At 39.7% G+C, this 24901-nt stretch overlaps 1 protein-coding gene across 1 annotated transcript in view; it reads left to right on the forward strand.

Annotated features, from left to right (window-relative positions):
- Positions 1-10288: 10288 nt before the first annotated feature.
- Positions 10289-24901, forward strand: part of LOC105930213 (mitogen-activated protein kinase kinase kinase kinase 5) — a 73409-nt gene continuing 58796 nt past the window's right edge. Inside the window, exon 1 of the mRNA XM_012868312.3 lies at positions 10289-10534. Coding sequence (XP_012723766.1) covers positions 10409-10534 — 126 coding nt within the window. The 5' untranslated portion in view covers positions 10289-10408. The remainder of the gene's footprint in view (positions 10535-24901) is intronic.

Consider the following 24901-nt stretch of genomic DNA (forward strand, 5'->3'; position numbering starts at 1 on the left):
GTCTGTCACATGCTCCGTCTCACGAGGGACTCTGGCAGATGTTCCCAGCAAACCCTCACAAAACGGTTGGGCCTGCCAGGTCTGACCGGCTTCCTCCACCACCATCGAAGCCAACTCACCACCAGGTAGTGGTCGGTGGAGAGCTCTGCCCCTCTCTTCACACGAGTGTCCAAGACACGCGGCCGCAGATCAGATGAAACAACAACAAAGTTGATCATTGAACTGCGACCTAGGGTGTCCTGGTGCCAAGAGCACATGTGGACACCCTTATGCTTGAACATGGTGTTTGTGATGGACAATCCATGACGAGCACAGAAGTCCAACAACAGAACACCTCTCGAGTTCAGATCAGGTGGGCCATTCCTCCCAACCACGCCCCTCCAGGTCCCACTGTCATTGCCCACGTGAGCGTTGTAGTCCCCCAGCAAAACGAGGGAGTCCCCAGGAGGGGCACTCTCCAGTACCCCCTCCAAAGACTCCAAAAAGGGTGGGTAATCTGAGCTGCTGTTTGGCGCATAAGCACAAGCAACAGTCAGAACCCGCCCCCCCCCCCCCCCCACACACACACACACACACACAGATGCAGAGGGAGGCCACCCTCTCGTTCACTGGGGTAAACCCCAATGTACAGGCACCAAGATGAGGAGCGACAAGTATGCTCACTCCAGCTCAGTGTCTCTCACCAAGGGCAACTCCAGAGTGGAAGAATGTCCAACCCCTCTCAAGGAGACAGGTCCCAGAGCCAGAGCCATGCGTCGAGGTGGGTCTGACTATCTCTAGCTGGAACCTCTCAACCTTGCACACTAGCTCAGGCTCCTTCCCCACCAGAGAGGTGACATTCCACGTCCCAAGAGTCAGCTTCTTCAGCCGAGGATCAGAACGCCAAGGTCTCCGCCCTCAACTGCCACCCATTACACAACGCACCCGAAAATGTCTGAGAGTTGTAAGAAGCAAACTCTCTTCTAAGTTTCTGAGAAGAAGAAGAAGAAGAAGAAGAAGAAGAAGAAGAAGAAGAAGAAGAAGAAGAAGAAGAAGAAGAAGAAGAAGGCCTCAGAAGAAAGAAACAAAAGTAGAGTTGATTTGGGAGATCTTTTCCACACGAACTGATCCCCTGTGGAACAGGAGACGAGGTAAGATGGAAAAATCGTCCACTCTACCTTAACATTTCCGGAAAAATCGTCCACTCTACCTTAAAAACAATCCTGTATCGATCTCTAAAAACCATTAACATTGAACATCCCACCTTCAACTTCTAGCTTCAGACTCATCCCCCCTGTCTGAAACTCTTTTTACCTCCAGGACATTCCTGACAAACTTCTCCTTCAGGATAACTCCTACACCCTCACTTCTCTCCCCATCCACACCATGACAAAACACTTTGAACACTGCTCCTAAACTTCTAGCCTTGCTAACTTTCTCTCCTAAACACACAGTATATACACCTTCCTCCTCTGCTTCATGTCAGCAATTTCTCTAGCTTTTTCTGTCTTAGTCCCATCATTCAAAGCCCCTACTCTCAGTCTTAGACTCTTACCATTTGTCTTCTCTTTCTTCCTACGGACATATCTTCCTCTTCTTCCTCGTCTTCTTTGCTGAGGTTTTTTTTTGTTAATCATAAACATTTGTTTAACATGTAACCCTCTAAGTGATAAGCCTTCAAAAACTGACTTTTTTGAGAAAAGAGGAAGCTCTGTGTACCGCGAGTGGCTGAGTGCCACTGAGACTGAGAGGAAGGAGAGAGCAGAGCAACTGACAGCAGATGGAGAAAGAGAGCGAAAAAACAAAAGCACAAAATGCCTCGACACTTTTTGACTACGATTGAATGCAATCAGATTTTTGCCAGTTCTGATTCAGATGGTACTAATTACTCTTTGGGGATGTCAAGTTTTTCTTTGCACATCATTGCTTTTAAGAAATCTGTTTAATCTTTGTTTATTCAATGTTTAATCTATATTTATTGTGAGTACGGTATATGGAAAGTTTGTGCACATGTTTCAATTTTGCCCCCATTCAAAAGGAACTGAAAAAGTTATATTTCCTGTGAACGCACCTTTACTGGGCACAACTAGGCCTTACTGATGGCAACACCCTTCAGTGATAAACACTCAAAGTTAACTATTTTTAGTATCAGCGAGGTGTTCAAAAAACAAGTTTGTGGAAAGGAAGGTTTGTGTTCTGCACATGCGTGTATGTTTTCCGTTCAGGCCAGCATAATAAGGAGTTAGATAACAACAGATAACAGGAAGGTGAACGCATTGCAGCAAAGTTGCTCTGTTTTATACTTTCGAAGAATAACAGACATCTCCCTAATAATATTAATAACTATAATAATAATCTCTTATACTGATGGCTCAGTGTATAGACAGACACAGAACTTTTTATACTGGTGTCAGTGGAGCCACCTCCGGATCAACTCGGGGAAAACCAAGGAGAAGATGGTGGTTTTCTAAAGGGTACAGATCCCCCCCACTGACACTAGTGAACATCTAGGCAATTGATGTTGAGATAGTGGACTCTGGGTGTTGGCCTGCACCATAAACTGGACTGGAGTCAACACTGATCTTTACATGAAAGGTAAGAGCAGACTGCCTTGCTGAGGAGGCTGAGTGCAGGAGGCGCTCTTGAAGAACTTTATTGACTCTTTGGTGGCATCAGCTGTCTTCTATGGTAAGGTTTGTTAGAGCAGCTGCTTATCTACAGCTGAGACAAAGAGATTAGACACGGTCATCAGGTAGGCCACCTCTGCACAGGATGCCTCATCGACCCAGTGCGGGTGTTGTGAGACAGAAGGATTGAATCGCTCCACTATACCACGTCCAATATTACGTCGACGTGCAATTCACCGCTCAACAAGATGTCTACATATATGATGGAGCCCAGTGAGCCAGCAACGCCCAGAGGAGGAGGGAAAAGAAAGAGGTAAAGTAATCCTAACCCTGTAGATTGGGTTGGTGTTTGACCACGGCGGGCAAGGAACTGTACAACGGTCTGCTGCCTCCTACAGTAGCTGTGCCAATTATCACCATCTCCTGATAGTTCCACGGTACTGCTGGCCGGGAGATGGCACATCGATGGTTTATGTTTACATATAGTGATTCTTTTCATGCTCTGAAAGGAATAGGTAAACACTATCAGGATGAATGCTTTGCGCATTTTGTTTTATTTGAAGATGAACATACAGTTTTTTGGCTTCTTTTTATGGTAACAATACGTGACTAGGCCCATTTAATAAGTGTTTACGTCTCATATGGTGTTTGCACAGTTTTCTTCATTTATTGTAGTCTGTTCTGACTATGACACTTTTAATAACTGTGTAGTATGTTTTTCTTGTGTTGTATATTTGGCCTTCCCGGACAATCTCTTTTTCTTATTCTTTATTCTTTTTTTCATATTTTGTTTATCCTTGGGTGTATCTCCATGCTTCCAATTGCCTCTCTCTGCTGTTGGTACAACTGAATTTCAACACTGTAGGACAATAAATCCATTCTTCTGTTTTATATGATAATCTTGTGATTCCGCACTTATAATGTTGACATAAAGATACATGTAGCATTTTGATGCATTCAAGACGATGCCTTTAAACTACAGTGAATAGTAAGTTTATAGCACTTTTACAGATAATGAAGGGTCACAAGTGCTTTAAAAAAAGAACACAAAAATACACTAAAAATACATATACATTGCTATGTCAATGGTATAAAATTCAGTACAAAATTAGTAAAAACTTATAGTAGGTTAACAGCATGTTAATTGGACATTGTTGTATTGATGGTCATACCGATATGAATATTTGGACTGATACCTGTATCCAATATTAATTATTTTGCTTTGACTGATAACAGATATTTATGTAGTTCCTTGTGCTTTCGATGCCATGAAAAACGAGCACACCATTGTGTTGACATTGCTTTTCTACTCACTTAAACCCCCCACAATCCTGCACTGCATCACAATCGCTGTCACATTACTGATGTTAATGCCGATAAATTATAATTGTAATATTTCATTTAAAAAACTACGTAAATATTGAGACTAAATTGTATCATAGTAATCCATTTGATCCCTACTATATAACAGCTAGTTTGGGAAGCTAAAGGAAAAGTAGAGTAACAAAAGTGCATCAGAGCAAGGGCACAGAACTGCAATACGTAGAATGTAGGTAGTAGATGAACCCAATTAGTATAGACAGAGAAAAGGCATATCCCATCGAGATTAAAATCAGTGTTGTAACTATAATCTCATTTCAAGTGGTTTACCCTGTAAAATTCAAGGAAATTTATAATGATAACATAAAGTAAATAAAGAAAATGTCTCCCATAGGAGCATACAACCAAACACCAGGAGACAATTGTTGTTAACCACTGTTAGCAGATTTCTTATTTCTATTTGTACCTCTAAAGCTAAATGGTTTGAAACTGTAATTGTATTACTTTTAATTATTTTTTTTATCCCTTCTCCCATACAGATACATACAAGGAGACATTTCTGTTTTAAAATCTATTACAGCTAAAGTTAGCAGAACTTGTGTAGAACAATTACATGCTTTTAAGTTATTTATTGTTTAATCTAATCACCCTTCAGTGTACAGTGAATATCAGCCCAACTTGGCTTTGATATCAGGAGACTAGGTGGAAGAGGAAAGGCAAGTTTATTTGTAGCACATTTCAGTAACAAGACAATTCAGTGCTGTACATAAACAGAACATATGAAAAGAAAAAATAACGAGGAAAGTACATTGCAGTGGAATAGTAGCAGTAGATCAAGTTTTGACCCAAGTATTAGCTTAATTTGAGAACTAGTAATTAATAATAATGCCCTAACTCTCGGACAACAAGTCTGTGATGTATTTAGTTGCTAAGCCATTCAGTGATTTATAGACTAACAGAAACATTTTAAAGTCTATTCTCTGAGATACAAGGAGCCAGTGGAAGGACTTTAGAACCGGGTCCATGTTCTCTACGTTCTTAGTCTTAGTGAGGACTTCAGAACCGGGTCCATGTTCTCTACGTTCTTAGTCTTAGTGAGGACTTCAGAACCGGGTCCATGTTCTCTACGTTCTTAGTCTTAGTGAGGACGCGGGCAGCAGCGTTCTGGATCAGCTGCAGCTGTCTGATCCACTTTTTAGGCAGACCTGTGAAAACACCGTTGCAGTAATCAGTTCTACTAAATATAAACGCATGGATTAGTTTTTCCAGATCCTGCTGAGTCATCAATCCTTTAATCCTGGAAATGTTCTTCAGGTGATAGAAGGCTGACCTTGTAATTGTCTTTAGATGCTTTTGAAGGTTCAAGTCTGAGTCCATCACTGAACCCAGATTTCAGTTTAAGTAGGACTTAAACCAGTCGCATGCTGTACAAGAACGGCCGACCCAGTTCTCCAAGCACTCTAACAGAATGGAGTGATCAACGATACTGAATGCTGCACTAAGGTGCTTCTTCCACGGTCTGCATTTATATGGATGTCATTAAACACCTCGATAAGGGCGCTCTCTGCACTGTGTTGATCAGTTCTAAAGAGGAGCCACCTATTCAATTCAATTCAATTAAATTTTATTTACATAATGCCAATTCATGAAACCTGTTATCTCAAGGCACTTTCCAAAGTCAAATTCAATCAGATTATACAGATTGGGTCAGATTATATAGATTGGTCAAAAAAAAAATCCTCTCTAAGGAAACCCAGCAGGTTGCATCAAGTCTCTCCAAGCAGCATTTACTCCTCCTGAAAGAGCGTAGTGCCACAGGGACAGTCGTCTGCATTGCTGATGGCTTTGCAGCAATCCCTCATACTGAGCAAGCATGAAGCGACAGTGGAAAGAAAAACTGCCCTTTAACGGGAAGGAAAAACCTCCAGCAGAACCAGAACCAGGCTCAGTATGAACGGTCATCTGCCTCGACCCACTGGGGCTTAGAGAAGACAGAGCAGAGACACAACAAGAGAGACAAAAAGTACAGAAGCACACGTTGATCCAGTAATTTGTTCTACATTAGATGGTAATAGCGGGTGATCTGTCTTCCTTAGATGATGTCACAGCACCAGAACGCCAGACCAGGTGCACCTACTATGAAGAAAAAAATGACAGAGAACAAAAAGTTAAATGCCATCTACCATCTCATATTTCTCATTGATATCAGATTTACAGTCTGATATTTATATCCCTTATGGCTGAGGCTGTACACTTGCTTTAGGCCAGGAATGTCAAACTTATTTTAGTCTCAGACTGGCTAGACCAGTAAAATAATGGTAACATATAAACAATATGAATAATCCCCATTTATCCCCATCGGCATCTATAAAACTCTTTCTAGAAACCTGCATGAGTTACAATATGTAATTTCCATTTGGAATTAATAAAGTATTTTTGAGTTCAACGGAATGAATCGTTAAATTACGACATAAAATGATACTTAGTTTTCAACAAAATATTTTGGGAATCTCATCTCTTCTTTGCTTAAGAAAAATATTGTGTTATTTGCGATGGGTGTACATACTCACTAAAACAAGGATGTTTATTGGTCGGACTATTGCTACAACAACATTTTGGTGGGACATAACTATAGAAACGACATGAAAGCAACACAAAAATATAAAAACACCTCAGGATGATGACACGGATAACATCACACATGTACACTATATGTGTAAGTTAGTGTAGGCAGTGTTGAGGCTGCGATTACTGGGTGGGGGTGGAGGGTAGCAGCTCCAGGTTGTGAATATGTACATATTGTTTATCTTTTATTTTCTTTCCTTTAAAGTTTGTGTATGTATAGTTAATGTCTGTTTGCTGTGAGCACTTGAAACCAAAGTCCTATTCCTTATTTCTTCACATAAATTTGCCAACGAAGTTGTTTCTGAACAAAAATATAATGAACTGCTAGGAAAATGCAGATGGGTGCTCTAAACGACTTCTGGAGGTTTCCCCATTGATGAAACCTAAAAATATATGTTTTTCAGTTTGTTTGGACCCGTGTTTAGTTGCATGGATATGATTGGATCGCTCAGGATGGATGGTTGTGGCTGTTAGGTTCTGAGGCAATGCTTCTATGAAAACTATCAAATTTAGTTCTTCCAGCTCTGATGGTTTTATTTTTCACGTTTAAATTAAATTAATTTGGGGAAGGGAGGCGAGCACAAACCCAGATTATATGAAAATATATTGTACTGTGCAAAAGTTTTAGGTAAGTATGAAAAAATGAAATAAGAATGCTTTCAAAAATATAAATGATTGTTTATTTTTGATCAATTTATTAAATGCAAAGTGTGTGAACACAAGAAAAAGAAAAATCACATCAATATTTGGTGTTACTACTCTAAGGTTAGGCGTCATCCTTCTTGGTCCTTTTCTGTTTTCACGGTGTAGGATTGTCGGAACTCGCGCTGGCCGCAGCAGGCCACTGTCATGATCTCGGCACTGATGCTGGTCTGATTACTCACTCTAAACACCTGTTCAGCTCCGCCCCATTTCTCATTACCTCTCACTTGATCCACCTGCACATGCTAGTATATAACCAGCCTCCAGACCAGACATCAGTGCCAGATTATTTCAAGCCATTGGTGAGATCTATTCCAGTGTTCTTTGTTCCGATTAGCTGATCCTGACCCGTTTTGCCTCTCGACCTCTGAGCCTGCCTGATCCCGCCTGACTTGATTGCCTGATCCGTCTTTCTGACTGCTGCCTGACCTGACTGCCTGCCTGATCCCTGCCTGTTTGTGTACCGAACCGGACGTGCTACCTGACCACTGAGCCTGCCTGACCTCGTCTAGCCCGTAAGCCTAAACACTGAGAAGAGGTTAGTGACCACTACGTGTGAATCCTTACTACCAGTTAAACGTTGTCACTAATCTGCTGTCTCTGTCCTCAGAGGTCTCTGCTGGTTCTGTCGCTTCAATTCAGTTTTAAATAAACTGTTACGAAGTTTTAATTGTTTGTCTGGTTTGAGTACTGGGTCCTTCTGTTCCGATCATAACAGCCACAAGTGTTGTGGAACGGTGAGACGATGCTTCATAAGGTTGAAGTTGCTGTTCACGGACGTGGACAATTTCTTTGTTCCTGGACATAATATGCAAGTCACATGCACATTTTTTAACTTCAGCGAACGCAAAATATTACTGATTCTTCCAACTTTCGAACGCTTTCTGACTTTTCAAGACTCCCCTCCAATGTCATGTTTGTCTCCTGCTGTGTCTGTCTGTGTGTGCGTGTTGTTGCATGGTGAAAACTTGCATATCTGACGGTTTCTCAACCAATAGGTGTCACGTATGCATGCCCTCAATCCCCCACCTTGTTTTTCCCCCGAAGCGCTCTCAAAAAGACTGCAGATGTGGGAGAAAGGCAGTTCTCTCAGCGGAGGACTGTACTGTTAAAACCCACTTTAAGTTTTTGAAGTTGTAGTAACGCGTCACATTACAATGTAAACAAGGTAACGGCACTATGAAAGTGAGAAGTAATTAGTTAAATGGCTTGTACTTGTATAGCGCTTTAACCAGTCTGACGACCTCCAAAGTGCTTCACACTACAGTTCATTCATTCAAACCCTGACGGTGGTGAGTGATGTTAGTAGCTATCGAGTGTAAATGGAATGCAAACTGAACTGAACCGAGCTAGACACAACCGGACCGCGCTAAATCTAAACCAGTTCGATGGGTGGGCTCAGCTCGGTTTTTCCTTATCTTATTATCTGATAATGAAAAGCGCATGAGCAGACCGCGTCATCTCCGTGCGGCCAGCTGACATTTCAGACATTCATAAAAATACTAGCTTCCCTACCGTGACACATGGCTTCCAGTGATGATTCTGCTTAGCAGTGTGATGAACCTCAACATCAGTCGTTGTTTCCTGCGTCTCTAAATCCTTATTAGGCATTCTTTTGTCTTATCCACTTCCCAAAAGCCGACTCTGTCAAGTAAATTCACCAAAAGTTGCCGTCTTCGCCTGACTCTCTGCAAATAACGACGTTCAAGCATACCTGCCTGAATGTTACAGGCGCCGCCATTTTGATTTGCTTGGTGCCGCCTTCAAACCCAGAGAGCAGTAGTACTGCAGATCGTCACTAAGAGGGGAGGAAACCAAGGAACCGATTTAGCTTGGTGTATAAACGGTCGTCAGAACTAAGCTCGGCTTGGTTAACTAATCCAAGCTCGGACTAAGCTCGGCCTGGATCAGTTTAACAAGGGTAGTGTAAATGGGGCTCAAGGCAGGGATCTTCAATTCCTGTCCTCGAGGGCCTTTTGTTTGTTACTCTGCTTCAACACACATGAGTCAAATAATCAGGTCATTAGCAGGACTCTGGAGAACATGACTGCAGACTGAGGAGGTAATCCAGCCGTTTGATAAAGGTTCCCCAAATTTATTCTGCAGCAGGAAAAAGACCCCAAACATACAGCCAAGGATGTTAGGAATCGTCTTCAGCATGATGAAGAATAAAAAGTCCTGGAGGTAAGCTGGTGGTACCTCCTGGAGGTAATGGCATGGCCTCCACAGAGCCCTGATTGATTGTGTCAACAGAAGGTCTCTGGAACAGCCTACCAGCCCAGTTCCTTCAAAAACTGTCTGCCTAGAAGCTGTGATGCTGTCTTATAGACTAAGAGAGGTCACAGCAAATATGGATTTTATGCAGATCCAACTTCATTTGCTGCATTTTGTTAATTGATAAACTTCTTCACACATTGTGAAAAGCATTCTGTTTTTAGCATTTTTTTCCATACCTGTCTTAGACATTTGCACAGCACTGTACATAATAAAAAAAACCTTTTTAAACGTTAAAAAGATGATGTTTAAGTAATTCTGACTTGTTAACAGGATGTAACGGGTGCCCCTTTTCTGAACAGGATATGAACAGGAAGCTGAAAAGGGAGCTCCAAGCATGAGTGACTCTTTTTTGCAGAGCTGCAACTCAGACACACACACATATAGATCAGTGGGTGTAAAGCTCAGACTGAAACTTGCACTAAAAAAAAATCCCCAAACTGCAGTTAATCAGCTACAAGCGACACACGTGCGAGCACTGAGATGTGCTTAAAGTCTACTCATATGTGTCTTGCACAAAACTCTCAATAATCTAACTCTAAAGCACACGTGCAGGAAGAGCTTTACAAACTTTTCTCTTTGACAGCCATCATACGAGAAACACACAAACACCCACTGTGAGCAGGAAGCAAAATTGGATTATGCAAATTAGCTAAGAGAATAGAGGAAGGTGGGAGCTAGGCGGAGGGAGGGAGTAACAGAGGTAGGGAGGGTCTGTTGCAGGCTGAGAAACAAACAGGAAGGTGTGTGTGTGGCGGCGGTTGAGCCAAAAAACGAGTCAGACACAGCAGCTCTCCTCCTCTGAGCGCCTCTCAGACTCGGATGTGAATGACAGCGAGTGTATGAGGGCCTGTTTTGACATGCCTTAAGAGGGATTATTAATGTCACAGAACTTTAAAATGGATTTCCATCAGAGGGCGGCTCTGGATATCTCCACCAAGAACCCTCAGGATGATTTTGAGATCCTGCTGAGAGTTGGAGGAGGAACCTACGGGGAGGTCTACAAGGTCAGAGCCCTTAGCTGCTGCTTGTTACAGCTGCCTACCAACATGGCGCTGCCAACAGATATTAAAAGTTGTGCCACAGCAACTTTATAATAAAACAGTTGGAAGGGTTCAGGTTTTGACTTGGGTTTTTTTACGGCGGGTGTTAATTTAAACGTTTACAGGTCAACTGAAGCGTGTCTTCTGCATATTTTCTCTGTTGCTCATTGTGACGTTCATCTAGGAAACGCAAAGTGTAACGTTTGAGTCTTGTATTTTAAATTCCAGACTTCCTTGATAAGTTTGCGAAGAACTATGACAAGAATTAAGACTAGTTGAACTGGTTCATCACAATCACAGGCTCAGAGCAGCTAACCCTCCCGGAGGAAGTGGTTTGATGTGAAGTGAAAGTCTTCATGTGAACAAAAAGAAAAAAAATAAACTGCAATCCAGTTGAAACAGTTGGTCTTTATTGTGTATTACCATCAGCAAGGATTTCATCTTCTCTTAAAAATCAAATTTTAGTTGTGTGAAACAGTTTTAACCTTTTTTTTTGTGTATCTTTTGAGATTTTAAATTATTCCGTCTTTGGTGAAGTTTCACACGCGCAACATTTCCTCATGTTTAAGTTGTAGCAGTTGGGGTGGATATAAAAGTGTGAAACACTCTTAAATCCTGTGCCACTGAAGCTTGTAGTTTTGGTAAACTTTTTTACGATGGCAGTGACCTTGCTGCAAATGTCAAACTAGAGCTTTAATTTGGCTTTTACCAGAAATAAGCTCATTTGTGACTGGAAATGTGGTTCCTATTCCTCAGTAATTGCTTGTTTTTTTTTGTTTGTTTGTTATTTTTAGTTTTGTATTTAAAACATGAGATGAAAGCCATTAAATTTAAATGATGTGGGTTCCTGTCAAGCGGCTGCAGATGTTTGGTTGGTGCATATATCTGGGATATCTGTGGAGGTGTCGCTCACCAATCTTCTTAGTCCAATAGGTTAGGGGACAGATTACATATGGGATTTGTATGTAATCTGGAGCATCTGATGATTTGATCCTGTTGGGATTAGAGGAGTTGGTACCTGCAGGTGTTTCCTCAGTGGTTCTTGCAGTGCCTTGGGCCCTGGCATTAGTGTTTGAGCTTCACTTGATCCTTAGAAATGTAAAGGAACGACTGTTTTAGTTTTGGCATCTTCTGTCTGGACCTTAAACTGTATTGATGAACCAAAACAAGTCTTTGGATTGAAGAATAATCGAGAAACCCCTCGTTCTAATTACTGTCCGACCGGGCCTGGGAGGTCTTGTTGTCTTCTTGGCATGATGAACGTAAGGACCCAGGCTGCGGACCCCTCTTATCCAGAAGAATTTGTGCAGCCAAGTTGGACATGTAGATGTGATGTGGAGGCAGCGTGAATATAACCAAAATCGCTACTGTCAGTTGGTGGTTCTGTAAACCCAGCTTCAGTTTGTAGACGCATAGCAGAGCGTGGCCGGGTTGGAAAAGACAGAAGCAGCTTGAAGATGCGGTCATATTTGGGCACGTAACACACAACCGTCTTCTGAAAGCGCTGAAACTTCGTTTTATATTTAACCGTGGAGGCACCAAAAGGATGTTTGAGATGAAAACTTTGGTTTCCACCTTGTAAAGACATTTAAAAAGGTTCTATATTTTCCTTATGTGGTCTTGGATCGTTAAGTCGGTAAAACGGATTTTAGGTCGTTTGGCGAAGAAACCAAATAGACAACCCGAAGAGTGAAAATCAAAATTGCAGTTATTGGTTATCGAGTTTGCATCATGACGTTTTGACTTATTTTACTGACATTTATCCATCGTTTTCTAGATTTCATTCTAGTGTGTCTGCAGACCAAGCATAAAGACAGATATTACAAATGTTTTCTAGTCTCGTTAAAAGTTCACAAACAAGCTAAAAACTCCCGTCTCTCTCTTTCATTGTCCAATATAGCCAATTTTCAATTATTCCACAACGTGCCATATACGGTATATTTACAATGGATTTTTTACATAACTCCTCTTTTCTACGAGTTTTAGTGTTAGTTATGTTGCAACTCTGCTAATTTAATATACAAAGCAATGCTCCTGCTGTTGTTTCGGCACCTTTCTTGAACCATTGCAATGAAATCTCATCCAGATGATGCAAATCTGAACGACAATGACAATAAAATAAAAACATAAGTCTAAACCTTTGTGCGAATTATGAGCTTTAAACGTTTATTGCTATTCGTAGAATAATGCACTGCCTTTAATAGTTTCAATGACCTTTTATTTTAGCTGAGACTCCGGTGTCTGGAAATCAGAACAAAATGGCGACGATATCTACAGCTGAAATAGAGATAAAGTTATTTAATAATGATATACTTTTTTTTTTTTTTTAAATGACATGGTGACATATATGCTTACACGCCTATTTAAAACATAAGAATACACCATCATCACATGATCTTTTTTAGAAAGATTCACTTTCACTGAAATACCTGGTCGTATTTCATCAGCAAACGCCTGAATCTTTGAAATATGAACAAAGACATCATGCGTTGTTTCACTCTTTGCTATTCGTCTTGTAGTCTAGGTGAAAAGTATTTAGAGCAGGGGCGTCTGGCGCCAGTGTCCTGCGTATTTTAGATGTTTACCACATTCGGCACACTTGAGCTGATGGGTCCTTGGCACGCTCCGGCACGCCATGATGCCGTGCCAAGCAGCAACTTCAGCCATCTGAATGAGCCTAGTGGAGCGGGGACAAATCAGAAACATGCAGGACATCAGCCTTTGAGCGATGGAGATGAACGCTTCTTTCCTCCATGACAGCACCAACTGTAAGCCGCATCAGTCAAAGCCCACAGCAGTATCGTGATCGACTGCGAAGACCGTTTCCCTGTTTTCAACCGTCTGTCAACCGACAACCTGAGAGCTGAAGTGTTTAGGCAGGTCTGAAAAAAAAAAGGGACAATTTGCTCAGATTTATCTGACGCTATTCCAGCGATCAGCAGCTACCAAAGTTCATACATAGTCTTACAATATGTTGCAAATGTCATCTGACGTTCTCTTAGCAGGTCCTGATTACATCTTCACTGGCTCCTTATGGGTAGGAGTGTGTGTGAGATTATCTTGGTATGATAACCCTTTAGTATAAAATAAAATAATCCTCCGTTTCACTACATTTGCAGAAAACTAAACTGTGCAGCATGATCTTATTTATTTTATTTAAAACCGACTTCCCTGGACAGAAAATGCGGGTCACTCTGGCACTTTTTCAGATCACATTAGAAGGACTTTAAATTAGTGTTGTGTAAAGTTTTAATGGTTTTGTGGATGTAACTTTGTAGAACATTGGTATACTTGATACTGGAAGTGGGAGAACACATAGTTCCTGATGAAAGGGGACCAAATTATTAACGTGTCATATTTGGTTTTATGTTTTTTAAATAGTGATATTCCAATTTATAGTAATACAATTTTATTTATCTACAAAAAATAACTTGAAAGTAACATATTTAGGTGATGAAAATAAGTGTTTTGTCATTGTGGGAAACTTAACTTAAGAAATCTGACCCCATTTAAAATCTCTCAGGCTTTTAAGCCTCAGATTTCTGTTCTGATCTGATTTAACAACCTTTTTAATGACAATTAGAATGAAAACACAACATTTAAAAGCAGAATATTTCATCAGACCTATAAAAAACATTGGTGGCTTAATACATCTGTTTCATAACTGCTTAAAGGTTGTTATTTTTCAAACAGTACTTTTAATCTGACCAACGTGCCTCATTAGAATGCATAATCTATTGAATTGGATATGATTTTTTATTTTTTTGCATTATAGTTACATTTTTATCCTGAAGACTGAGATGGATGGTAAAGTCAGAAATTGCAAACTCCTCTCCAGTCAGGGAGGGGATCAGTCAGATTTGCTCCTGCAAGGTCTTCAAGGTGTTGACGCAAGTGCTTCACCACTACATCCTCATGTCACTTGTGTTTACCCTTTTTTTAAGCCCCCTGTCAGTCAGCAGCTCCCAAAATTGCTGTCACTTCTTTATATCTAAAGATTCTTTGAGAACAGTCTCTTAAATATATAACAAAATCCAAATAAGCTTATATGTCAGTAAAGCAACCCCACCCATGACCTTGCATGGATAAGCTGGTATAGACAATGGGTGGACTGATGGATAAAGTCCTGTATGGATCAATATCCTAAAGCTTTAAAGGTAGAGTCTGCGAATATTCCAGAAGGCTCCCCAAGTCCCTTTTTGATGGTTTGTGCCCTTCTTGCCCGAGAAGCCTGTGATGACTATTTGGCGCCAATATTCCGACCTTTAGTAAGTTTCTGGAGCTCTGGGCGATTCCCTTTTGCGTTAAACGTTCTACCATCCTCCCAGTCCCTGAGAAATGCACCATCACAGGGTTAAATGACGTCTGTCGTCATGAAATCCTTTTAGTGACTTGTTTTGAGCCACCGGAAGGACGTCAAAGCCCCCCTCCCCCCTTCCAGGTTGCTTACTGGGCAAACAGGTCAACGGCTGATACTGTCAATCTTCATCACTATCAACCCCACACGTCCACCAGAAGCTCAGCCAACTCACAGTACCGGCCTCCACCTGTCAGTGGATCACCAGCCTCCTGACAGACCGCCCAGCAGCAGGTGAGGCTGGGGTGCATCTTCTCACATACAAAAAACAGACAGACGCCCTGATCTGTCAGGCTCTGATCTCTCGCCCACTCCTCCGTCTACACCAGTTATCACAATTCGCAAATGCTCCAAACTGCAACAGACAATCAGATCTGCAGCAAGAATCACCATAACTGACCCCCCATATCCAGGGAAGTTTGTCTCTTTGTTTAACCCATCCCTTAGAGAGCATGATGGCGGCACACATTTGTACCCGAATGGAAACAGAAGCTTTGTACAGACTGAGCTTTGTACAGACAACCTTAGCAACACCCGGCTCCCTGACCACTGGGCCACCAACATCTGCAGAACCCACACATCCTGGACACTAAATTCCCACCAAATGTATATATTTTATTTTAAAATGTCTGTACGCTGAGAGAAAAATGGAAACAAATGAAATCCCTTATTTGTGTCACAAGCAGGACCAAATGAGGCTGATTCTGACTCCAATTTTTTTCCTCACACGCAACCCTACTTCATTTTTGCATGCTTATTGCTTTTCTGAAATGGCCAACTGTGAGAACCTTTGGTGGCAGGACTTTTAAAAACCGAAACCTCTGCTACCATGTACAGAGGTAGGTCCTCTTGTATGTTGTTTTGGTTGATTATGACAGGTGGTCTGACTGTGGTTGTGTTACAGGCAAGAAGGTGTGCTTTGCGTCACTGTTTCAGCACAGCGCTGGCAATGCTGTGTTTCCCCAAAGGTGTGCCTACTTTAAAAAAATCATGCATGTGTTCTCCCTTAAGCTCGATTGCTGATAGTTTATTGGCAGTCCGATCATGTCGGTTGACCTTTAATTGTGAGCCAGAATTAAAAAGAAAGATTTGTTTATGTAAAAAATTTAAATAGCTGAAAAGAAAATCTGGTTATTTTACCCAAATGGAGACAGAAGCTTTGCTTTAATTAGAACCCCTGTGTTTTTGCTAAGCCCAGTCAGGTTGTGGCGAGAGTTTCTGTTCGGGTATCAGTGATGTGGGAAGGGATGTTCACTGTCATGGAGCCATCTATGTGAAAAAGGTTTGCATGTGCTGTGTAACGCTGTTGCTTTGCCTGTGAGTCACGCACGGATGGGACAATCCTAAATGTGTTGGTTTGAAAGATCTTAAGTGATCCAGGGAAGGTGAAAGATGTCTTCTTTAGAGCGTTTCAATACAGTCTCTAAATCTGAATACAGACTTTTCTGGTGTTTGAGGGGAGAAACACACTTTTTTCCAATCAGTTCAGGTCAGAATATCAATTGTTTGACATGTTTAGTTATAAATAGCTTGAAGATTTACATATAAATTCCCTTTTGCTGTTGAGTTAATGTGACCTCTGCAGGCTTTTAGTCTGATCTGTTGGGTAATACCCCCACTAAATGCATTTCTAATTTATTTCCAAATACATTTCAGCACACATCTTACACCTTAATACAGTAAATGTCAGGGTGTTTGATCCATGTTCTGCAAATAAACTGACTTTAACAAAGCAGATGCAAAGCTAGTTCTCTGTAGACTGAACAGACTTCCCCTCAAACAGATTTGGTGACCTCATTCTTCTGCTGTGTTGAGGGAGATTTACTTCTTTGGCCGTCCCTCATCTAGAAACACGATCATATATGAACCTCTGTGATAGTGCACAGAGGAACTGCGACGTGTTTTCTATCGAGTATCTTGTTTCACACAGTGTAGCGTTGGCCACACTGGAAATGCAACACTTCTGCATCATCTGGAGTGGTGAGAAACTACTTTCACATCATTATATATTGTATGTGTGATGAGCATTATGGCTGCAAAAGACAACGGGTGGAGTTTTTATTATTATTATTATTTCATAGAGATACATAGAATAAATTCAGTTTATTTCATTTTAATGTTTTTATGTTGCCATGTGACTACCATATTTATCTTAAAGTAACAAAACAAAAAATATCCATGTTTAATCCTTAGCAAATTTACATAAATAGGTTTTCTGTTGGATGATAGGTGCAGGACACATCTGCTACGTTTGTCCTGAACTTCCTAATCTTAAATATTTTTTTTTAGCTCGCAGTGATGTCTCTCTCACAAAACAATAAAGTTCTTAAACTTATTTATGTAGCCTCATCATCTCAAGGCACTTTACAGGTCAACTGAATCTGGTTTATGCACAGCGATATAGACGCAGATAAATCCAGACATATGGAAGGATTCTGATTCAGTTATATAGAGACCAATTCTATAAATTAGAGTATTATTAAATAGTTAATTTATTTCATTAAGGTCATCTCTAAGTAAAACACGTTTTATAGATAGATTACACTCAGACTGACGTTTTCGAGCATTTATTTCGGTTAATTATGATGAATTTTAGCTTAGAACCAACAAAACATTTAAGCTTAAAATGTTACATCAGACCAGATAAACACTTTCAACACAGAGCTGTGGGCCTAATATAAACTGTGTTTAATACCTGGTTAAATACTGTAATTTTCTAAAGAAATTTCTAATCTAAGAGTCAAGCCTCATTGGAACACATTGTAATTTACTGAATATGACTTTTCAGTTTGATCCTAGTTATAGGAAAAAATAGGTACTGCGGGGGTTAAATCCTAACCCCACTTGTGTTATTTGTGGATACATTTAAAGTAAGATAACTAGTGACAGACAAAGACTAGAATATTCTTATTACTCATATGTTTAAGCTATTTATAGGATTAAATTAAATATTTAGGCAACTTTTTTTACATCATGCATTGTTAGCTAAAGTCCTCCCTTTTACATTTCTCTCTCTTTTTTCAGAAGTGTGAATGTCTCACTTCATCAGACGTGTTTGCACTAATTTGATAGCTCGTAAAGATGTACACTTTAGTTACGAACCTTCAGCAACTTTCCAATCGTGTTTGCCATCAAACATGCTGCTCCGTCATGCAGATCATCACCAACTTTTGATATGTTGACTCCATTTTTTTATTCATGGCAAGGCTTTCAGCAGATTTGTATTGAAGTATGAGAAGATGCTCCATGTATTAATTGTATCAGGATGCTTCACTGTTAGCATCACAAAAAACTCAGTGTTCACCTTTTGCTCTCCAGACAGATGATTTTCCAGACGCTGTCTCACTCTTGCATATATTTTTCAGCCTGCCCACAAGTTTTCTATAGGATTAAGATCCATGCATAACAAAACAAACAAATTGATGTTGTAGATCTAAACTCCCATGTTAACCTAATTGGAGCTATGCTTAAGGTCAATGTTCCATTGCTTTTGGCCAAGCTTTAAGTTGTGTACCGATATCCAGAGATGTTGCTTCAGAACTTCTACAGGATGTCCTTGGACAGACACTGTATTATTTAAAGGGGGTCACAGACTGAAAGACCCCTTCAGCCTGATATAGCTGTCTGCATATTAGCCTATATGCAGACAGCTATATCATCTTGAATTTTGGGTCAGTTGAAAGTACGGCATCAGTTACGGTGTGATGATGTGTCGTGACATGAGAATGACAGCAACTACGTTGTGTCCGTTTGCTAACAACTAGCATTTAGCTCAGGCTGATTACGTAGCGGGATTATGTGGAGATATTTAGCAGGAGTTAGTCAGAGTTACTTTGGCCGGTAAAAAATATGCTTGGCTGGTTGATTTTTATGTCTAACTTGGCCGGTAAATCAGGAAGTTAATTTTGGTCACTGAATCTAGGTAATAATTATCTGACCACTGTGGCGCACTTAGACCATTAAAGTTTAATTCCTTGATGGTCAGCTGATCCTTTTATATGAAAAAATAAAAATCGATAGAGAAGTAAAGTGCCAGGTTATGCCACATCAGAATACTGTGAATTATGCACCATTGATCTCTGTGTACACAGCGCTATTCAGAAGAAAAGCGCATCAGAAGCAACATTGACACTTCAAAGGCCTGATGGTACTTGATGGTCCATAAAATCTAATTTTTTTCCTAATTATTAGTTTTATGTAAAGCTCGTTCCTTTAAACGCCAACATGGATGGCAAAATAAGAATTGTGTGTGACCACAGTTTAGGAATTCCCTGATTTCAGCAAGTCATACTTATTAACCAGCCAACCAAGCCTACTTCATAGTCATGCTTGCAGTCTTACTCCATAAAGAGTAGAACGGTAAAAATGTAAACTATTCTGTGCAATCAGAGCTCGAAACCAACTACTAAATTTACTGGGTATTTATAATGAAATGTTGCTTTCTGACCATTTTGCAAAGCAATCCTTATTTTTTCCAAATGAAAGGGGCCATTTTAAGCCAAAGCTTAAAAGTATGTTATTCCGTGATTTACCAATGGGCCAAATGCAGTTACTTGAGTATGATGAAAAAATAATTAATAGTAAAATGGTAAATATCAATAGTGTTAATTATAATATATTCTTTGACATTGTTTCTTGTACCACTGATATTAAATAATAATATTTCCAAATAGTAGTATTAATAGTTTGAATATTCTCGATTAACATTCATTTTCACTTTGGGATACATGAAGTTTTCTTGAATCAAATTGAAAAAGCTGTGCTAATAGATTGAACCTGGCTCTTTTTAGATAAAAAACATCAAAACTTGTTTTAGTTTGAAAGTACATCACTGAGGAATGTAATGACATTAATAGGTGGTAAAAGGTGCTTGGCGAAGAATGTGAGAAAGATGGAGTAGTGGATAAGAGTTCATGGTATGCACCTGATCAACATTTGTCTGTGCTGAGAGAAGCTCTCTCACCATGTGAGACTTCCTTTATCCGGCTAACTCTTTTGCACTGTGATAGTAATAGTAACCTGTTAAACTTGCACAGCATCACAACTCATGTGCAGTTTCAGCAATGAATAGTTTTTTTTCTGCTTAAATCTTTGTCCATATTCTATAAACCATACTTTGAGAGTTATGATGTTTTTTTTTTGTGTGTGTGTTTCGTTTGTCTGGAGATGCTCATATTATTCTGTTTGTTTCATTGACTGCCCAAAAAAAGAGTGTTTACAGTGGAAACACTTCAAACTGTTCTTTAAACCAATACATATCTAAACTGAAATATACACCAACAATATTAGCTTTGATAGCAACTGGCTTGGCGTTTATTTGTGTGTTATTGTGCTCTTTAAAGAGTAAGCTCAGGTATTCAAAGTGTGGAGTATTTTATGACCAGTCATCTTTCCTCCAGTAGTCACACTCAAGGGATTATGAAGCAGGATTAGGAGCTAATTTCAGGTTGTATGTGGGCTTTCTAAATCACTAAGATGCCTCACTTCAAACTTGTCTCCACAGTAACTGATGCTTGAAACCCAACTTGCTCAGGTTTGGTTTCCAGATTAGAGATCAAGACCTTGAAAGCACGGCCGCCCAACCAGTGAGACACTGTATGAACTGCATCTCTCTCTTAATCTTATTTCCTCTTCTCCAAGTTACATTTTTATGTCTTCCTGCCTAACAGAAAATCCTTGAGAAATATGTTATGTTGAGATGATGCTTTACGATAAGGCAGATTGACGAGAAAAAACAAAACACTGAACAGCATAGCATGCTAGCTGCGTTATCGCTAACAGCTAATCCTACAAGCTAGCGCTACGACACTGTTATTTGAGAGCAACTAAAAAGGCCAGTAAAGCTCCTGTATCTGCAGCAGTGGTGTAGTAAACCTCCCACACAAAACAAGCTAAAGTTATGTGTTTTTATGTTGGTCTCACACAACCCCTGCTGCTGTACTTGATCACTGAACAATAGCCTGCCATCTTTCTGTCTCCTCATTTTAATTGTTTCTCTCTTTCCAGCTGCTCCAATTTTGCATAAACACTAGTATTTCAGGAGACAGTAATCCTTTGTTGACTTACCAAATTGAAAACCCTCTTTGCAGTTCCACCTAAGCGCCATCTTCAATCTTGGGATTAACTAAACTGGGTCAGTGAAATAAAACCTGGACTTGTGTGGTAGAGAACGACCCGGAATGTCTAATAAGTTGACAGGGAAAACACTCGAATAATTTACATTTTAGCAGCGTTCACACAAATTCAATTATGTGTTTTCAGGTACACCATAAATAATCAAAATATAACAGTTAAGTTGCAATGTGTTGATTCATGTTAGAAAAAGCTTTGTGTGTATATTGTCAAATCACAGTTTAAACTTTGATATAATTGCCACCAACCCCGGTAATTGAAAATAGAATTGATAATGCCAGTCAGCCAATTTGGGGATTATTTTCTCTCTTTTCTCGGTTTCCTCATGCTTGAGTCAGATGGTGCACACAGACCACAGAGTCTGCATTCATGATAAAGTAACTCACCTATGCACTCTAAGCTCAGTCTTGTAGCATTTCGTCTTATCTGCCACAAAGCACATCAAGAATATTTGGTCACTTCCTGTCAGTGCAGTCATATGCAAACGTCTTCTAAGAGCCGAAGGATTACTCGTTTGTCTTATTTTTTAATACTACAGTAATCTTTATCAACTCATCGGGGTTTTCTTTATTTTGTCATTGGTTCCACAATGAAACATAGTAGCAAGAAATGGTTTTATTGAGATTACCTTCACATGTAATGTACAGAACTATTCAAACTTCTCAACTTATAAATCATTTCTTCACATGTTCCCTCTAGAAGCCAGACCTTCTCACATATCTGATGTAGTGCTTTTAATCCGTAGTTTTCCAGGCTTTCAGGTCTCTGAGTTTTGTTGTTTTTTGTTGGTTGTTCATTAATTCTCTACCTAATCCTTTTCAGAGGGATGTTTTTTTGTTGTTTTGTTTTTGTTTTGTTGGTAAGGCACACAGTCTCAGGCATGAAACAACTCCTAAACTCGGTTATGCGTCATAACAGACAGCTAGGCAAATAACCTATTTTTATAGACCTTGTTTACCAGCAGTCAACTGCCACTTTTTTCTATTCTGTTTATTTATACTTCATCAATTCACAACCAATATCATTTCGAGATACTTTACCAGACAAACAGGGCCAATATAGCCTTTGATGTATCTTGGTCAAAAAGCTGTCTATCTATGGAGCTCTGGCTGACTACGTCAAGTCATTGAATTTGCGGCAATCCCTTGTTCTGTGCAAGCATGGGTCCAATTTCTGTAGTTTAATGTAAGCTCTGAAAGATAACTTGACCAACAGAAAGTACAATTTAGTAGTAATCAGCTGACTCTCAAAGAACTGTCAATAATAGCTTGACCTACCACTGAAGATCATCTAGTCTCTCTAGAGCTTTTTTTTTTTTTTTTATAAAAACATGGCTTTGAGACATTTTATCTACTGGAGAGACACCATTTATTTTGTTCTCCTCTTGTCTCTCAATTTTTTTTTATAAGCAAACATGTATTGACTTTGTTATAATGCATTATCATCTGCTGCATAATCAATTTTAAGGAATAATATTGATCAATTTTACAAATTTATTTTTAGATTAAAATGCTGCAACCAATATTTTAATGCTATCACAGAGTAAAATTATTTTGAATATAAACGGACAAATGGCAGTGAGTTTGTCTAATCAATCTACATTTCAGTATAATCAATACTAACTGAAGACAGTCAGCTGTGAATAAAAGCCTTTGTGACCCTCTATAGCCAACTAGGCAATTGTAAAAGTGTTGTTTGGAGGTTTTTTGCCCAATAGGCAGATAAACAAGAAAAGCCAAAGTATACCAAGCTCTGATGCTAACTTTGCTACAATAGGAACAATTTCAAAAGATCAGTAACATTCCTGGTCCTTAACAGGGAAGTAGCAAACATGCAGAATGGCATAAGTAAAGCTTGCTCTTTAAATATTAGCCACATGGGGACAGCCCCATTATGTTGTTAAGTTAGGCTGAGTTCTCCCATCGAGTGTTGGTGCGGTGTCCGCCACTCCCGGTTCAACTGGTGGGGGAAGTGGTGGCCTAGTGGTTAGAGCAGCATGCTTGTGTTGAGAGAAGGCTGCAAGTATCTGGTTCAAAGCCCTGCATACTGCCACTATAGATCTGAGCAGGACCCTTGGCTCCAGATTGCTCCCCGGGTGGCGTAAAAGCTGCCTTCTGCTCCCTAAGGGATGGGTTAAATTCAGAAGACCAAAATTTTGGAATGTAGAGTTGCCTGCAAAACTGCAGGTACCAATTAACTGGAAAATGTGCAGATTGGCTAATAAGTGGTGACTGTCCACCACCATATTACTCTTTTATTCACTGGGAAAGGAGGTAATTTGGCTAATAATAAAACTAGTAAACATTCTCAAACGTTGAGCCCAGACTGAACCTGTACTTCATAATTAAATAAAATATGATTTTGTAATAATTTATTAGAAACTTGCCAGTGCTACTGTTGAATACATTTGAATGGACTAGATCCTTGATGGATGTTGAAAAAAAATTAATTTTAGAATGGAATAAACTTTTCTTTGTACTTAAGTTGCAATATTTTGGCAATACTGAGTGGTAAAGTGACACATAAATGGAACAAACAATCATACATATTAAAATAGGCAATAATAATTTAAATTAAATAATTCTATCCATTGTATAATTGTATAACTGTATCAAAGGTAAATACTTCAACAAAATTGATAAACTCTTCTGTTATCTCATCCACTCTTTTGCTATACATGGATGGAACACTTAAATTGTTATATTTTTTATCTAAATTGGTGCTAAATTGTCTTCTGCTTATTGGTTGTGCCCGGATTAAGACATTGAACATATTGTCATCCTTTAAATGTTCCTACTAGAACACAGAGGAAAGCAAGAATTAGATTTCCTTCCTCTCCATGAATCACAACATCGCTACAATGTCCATTTAGTTATAATTCAACTCTTTTTCTCTATATTCTGTCCCTCTACTGCGTTTTTTAACACAACATGTGAACATTATTCTCTTGGTTTTAACTGCTGTAGTGTTTCTCTCCTCATAATACTTTAAGATAGAGTTGAGTGTGGTGCATTCAGAAGAAAAGCAGTGTTATATTTCTGTTATCTTCATGGATATACGAAAAATTCTGCCACAACCAGCTCGGGCCGTAACAGATGGCTGCTGATACTGACGCTGTTTCTTCCAGAGGTTTCTTCGTATAAAAAGAAGGTTTTCTATCAAATTCTGTTTTATTTATATAACACTAATGCACAACAGGTGTCATCCACTTTTCAAAGTCGATTTAATCAAATCATGCAGACAAATTAGTTATTGAGTTTTCTATCTAAGGAAACCCAGACTGTCGCTTGCTTGGCTTTACAGCAATCCCTCATACTAAGCATGCATGAAGCGACAGTGGAGAGGAAAACTCCCCTTTAACAGGGAGGAGAACCTCCAGCAGAACCAGAACCAGGCTCAGTGTGAACGCTCATCTGCCTCGACCCACTGGGGCTTAGAGAAGACAGAGCAGAGACACAGAAAAAACAAACACACAGAAGAAGTTGTTTCTCTCCAGTGGTGCCACATGCTTAAAGCCAAAAAAAGTCTTACTGTGTCTGGATGTTATGTGTAATCTGTGCGCATACTGAGCCGGTGTCTCATCAATCTTTTCATTATGGTATCACATAGTGACAATAAAGAGTCTTGATTCTTTTCCATTGCAAGGACTTTCTGCCATTACCAAAGATTTTGAAAGCCTGCCGCATGTTTCGACAGTTTTACCATAGTAACATATCTATTTTTTTAGATCGACACTTTACCATATAAAAGATTCTGGTCTGGGGGTAGGACTTTCAGATTACCCCTGGAGTGTCCAGATAGGCGGAGTTATCTGGTGGGCAATGATAGTTGGCGGACCCTCT

Source organism: Fundulus heteroclitus, chromosome 18 (genome assembly GCF_011125445.2).
Source record: "Fundulus heteroclitus isolate FHET01 chromosome 18, MU-UCD_Fhet_4.1, whole genome shotgun sequence".
NCBI classification, from domain to species: Eukaryota; Metazoa; Chordata; class Actinopteri; order Cyprinodontiformes; family Fundulidae; genus Fundulus; species Fundulus heteroclitus.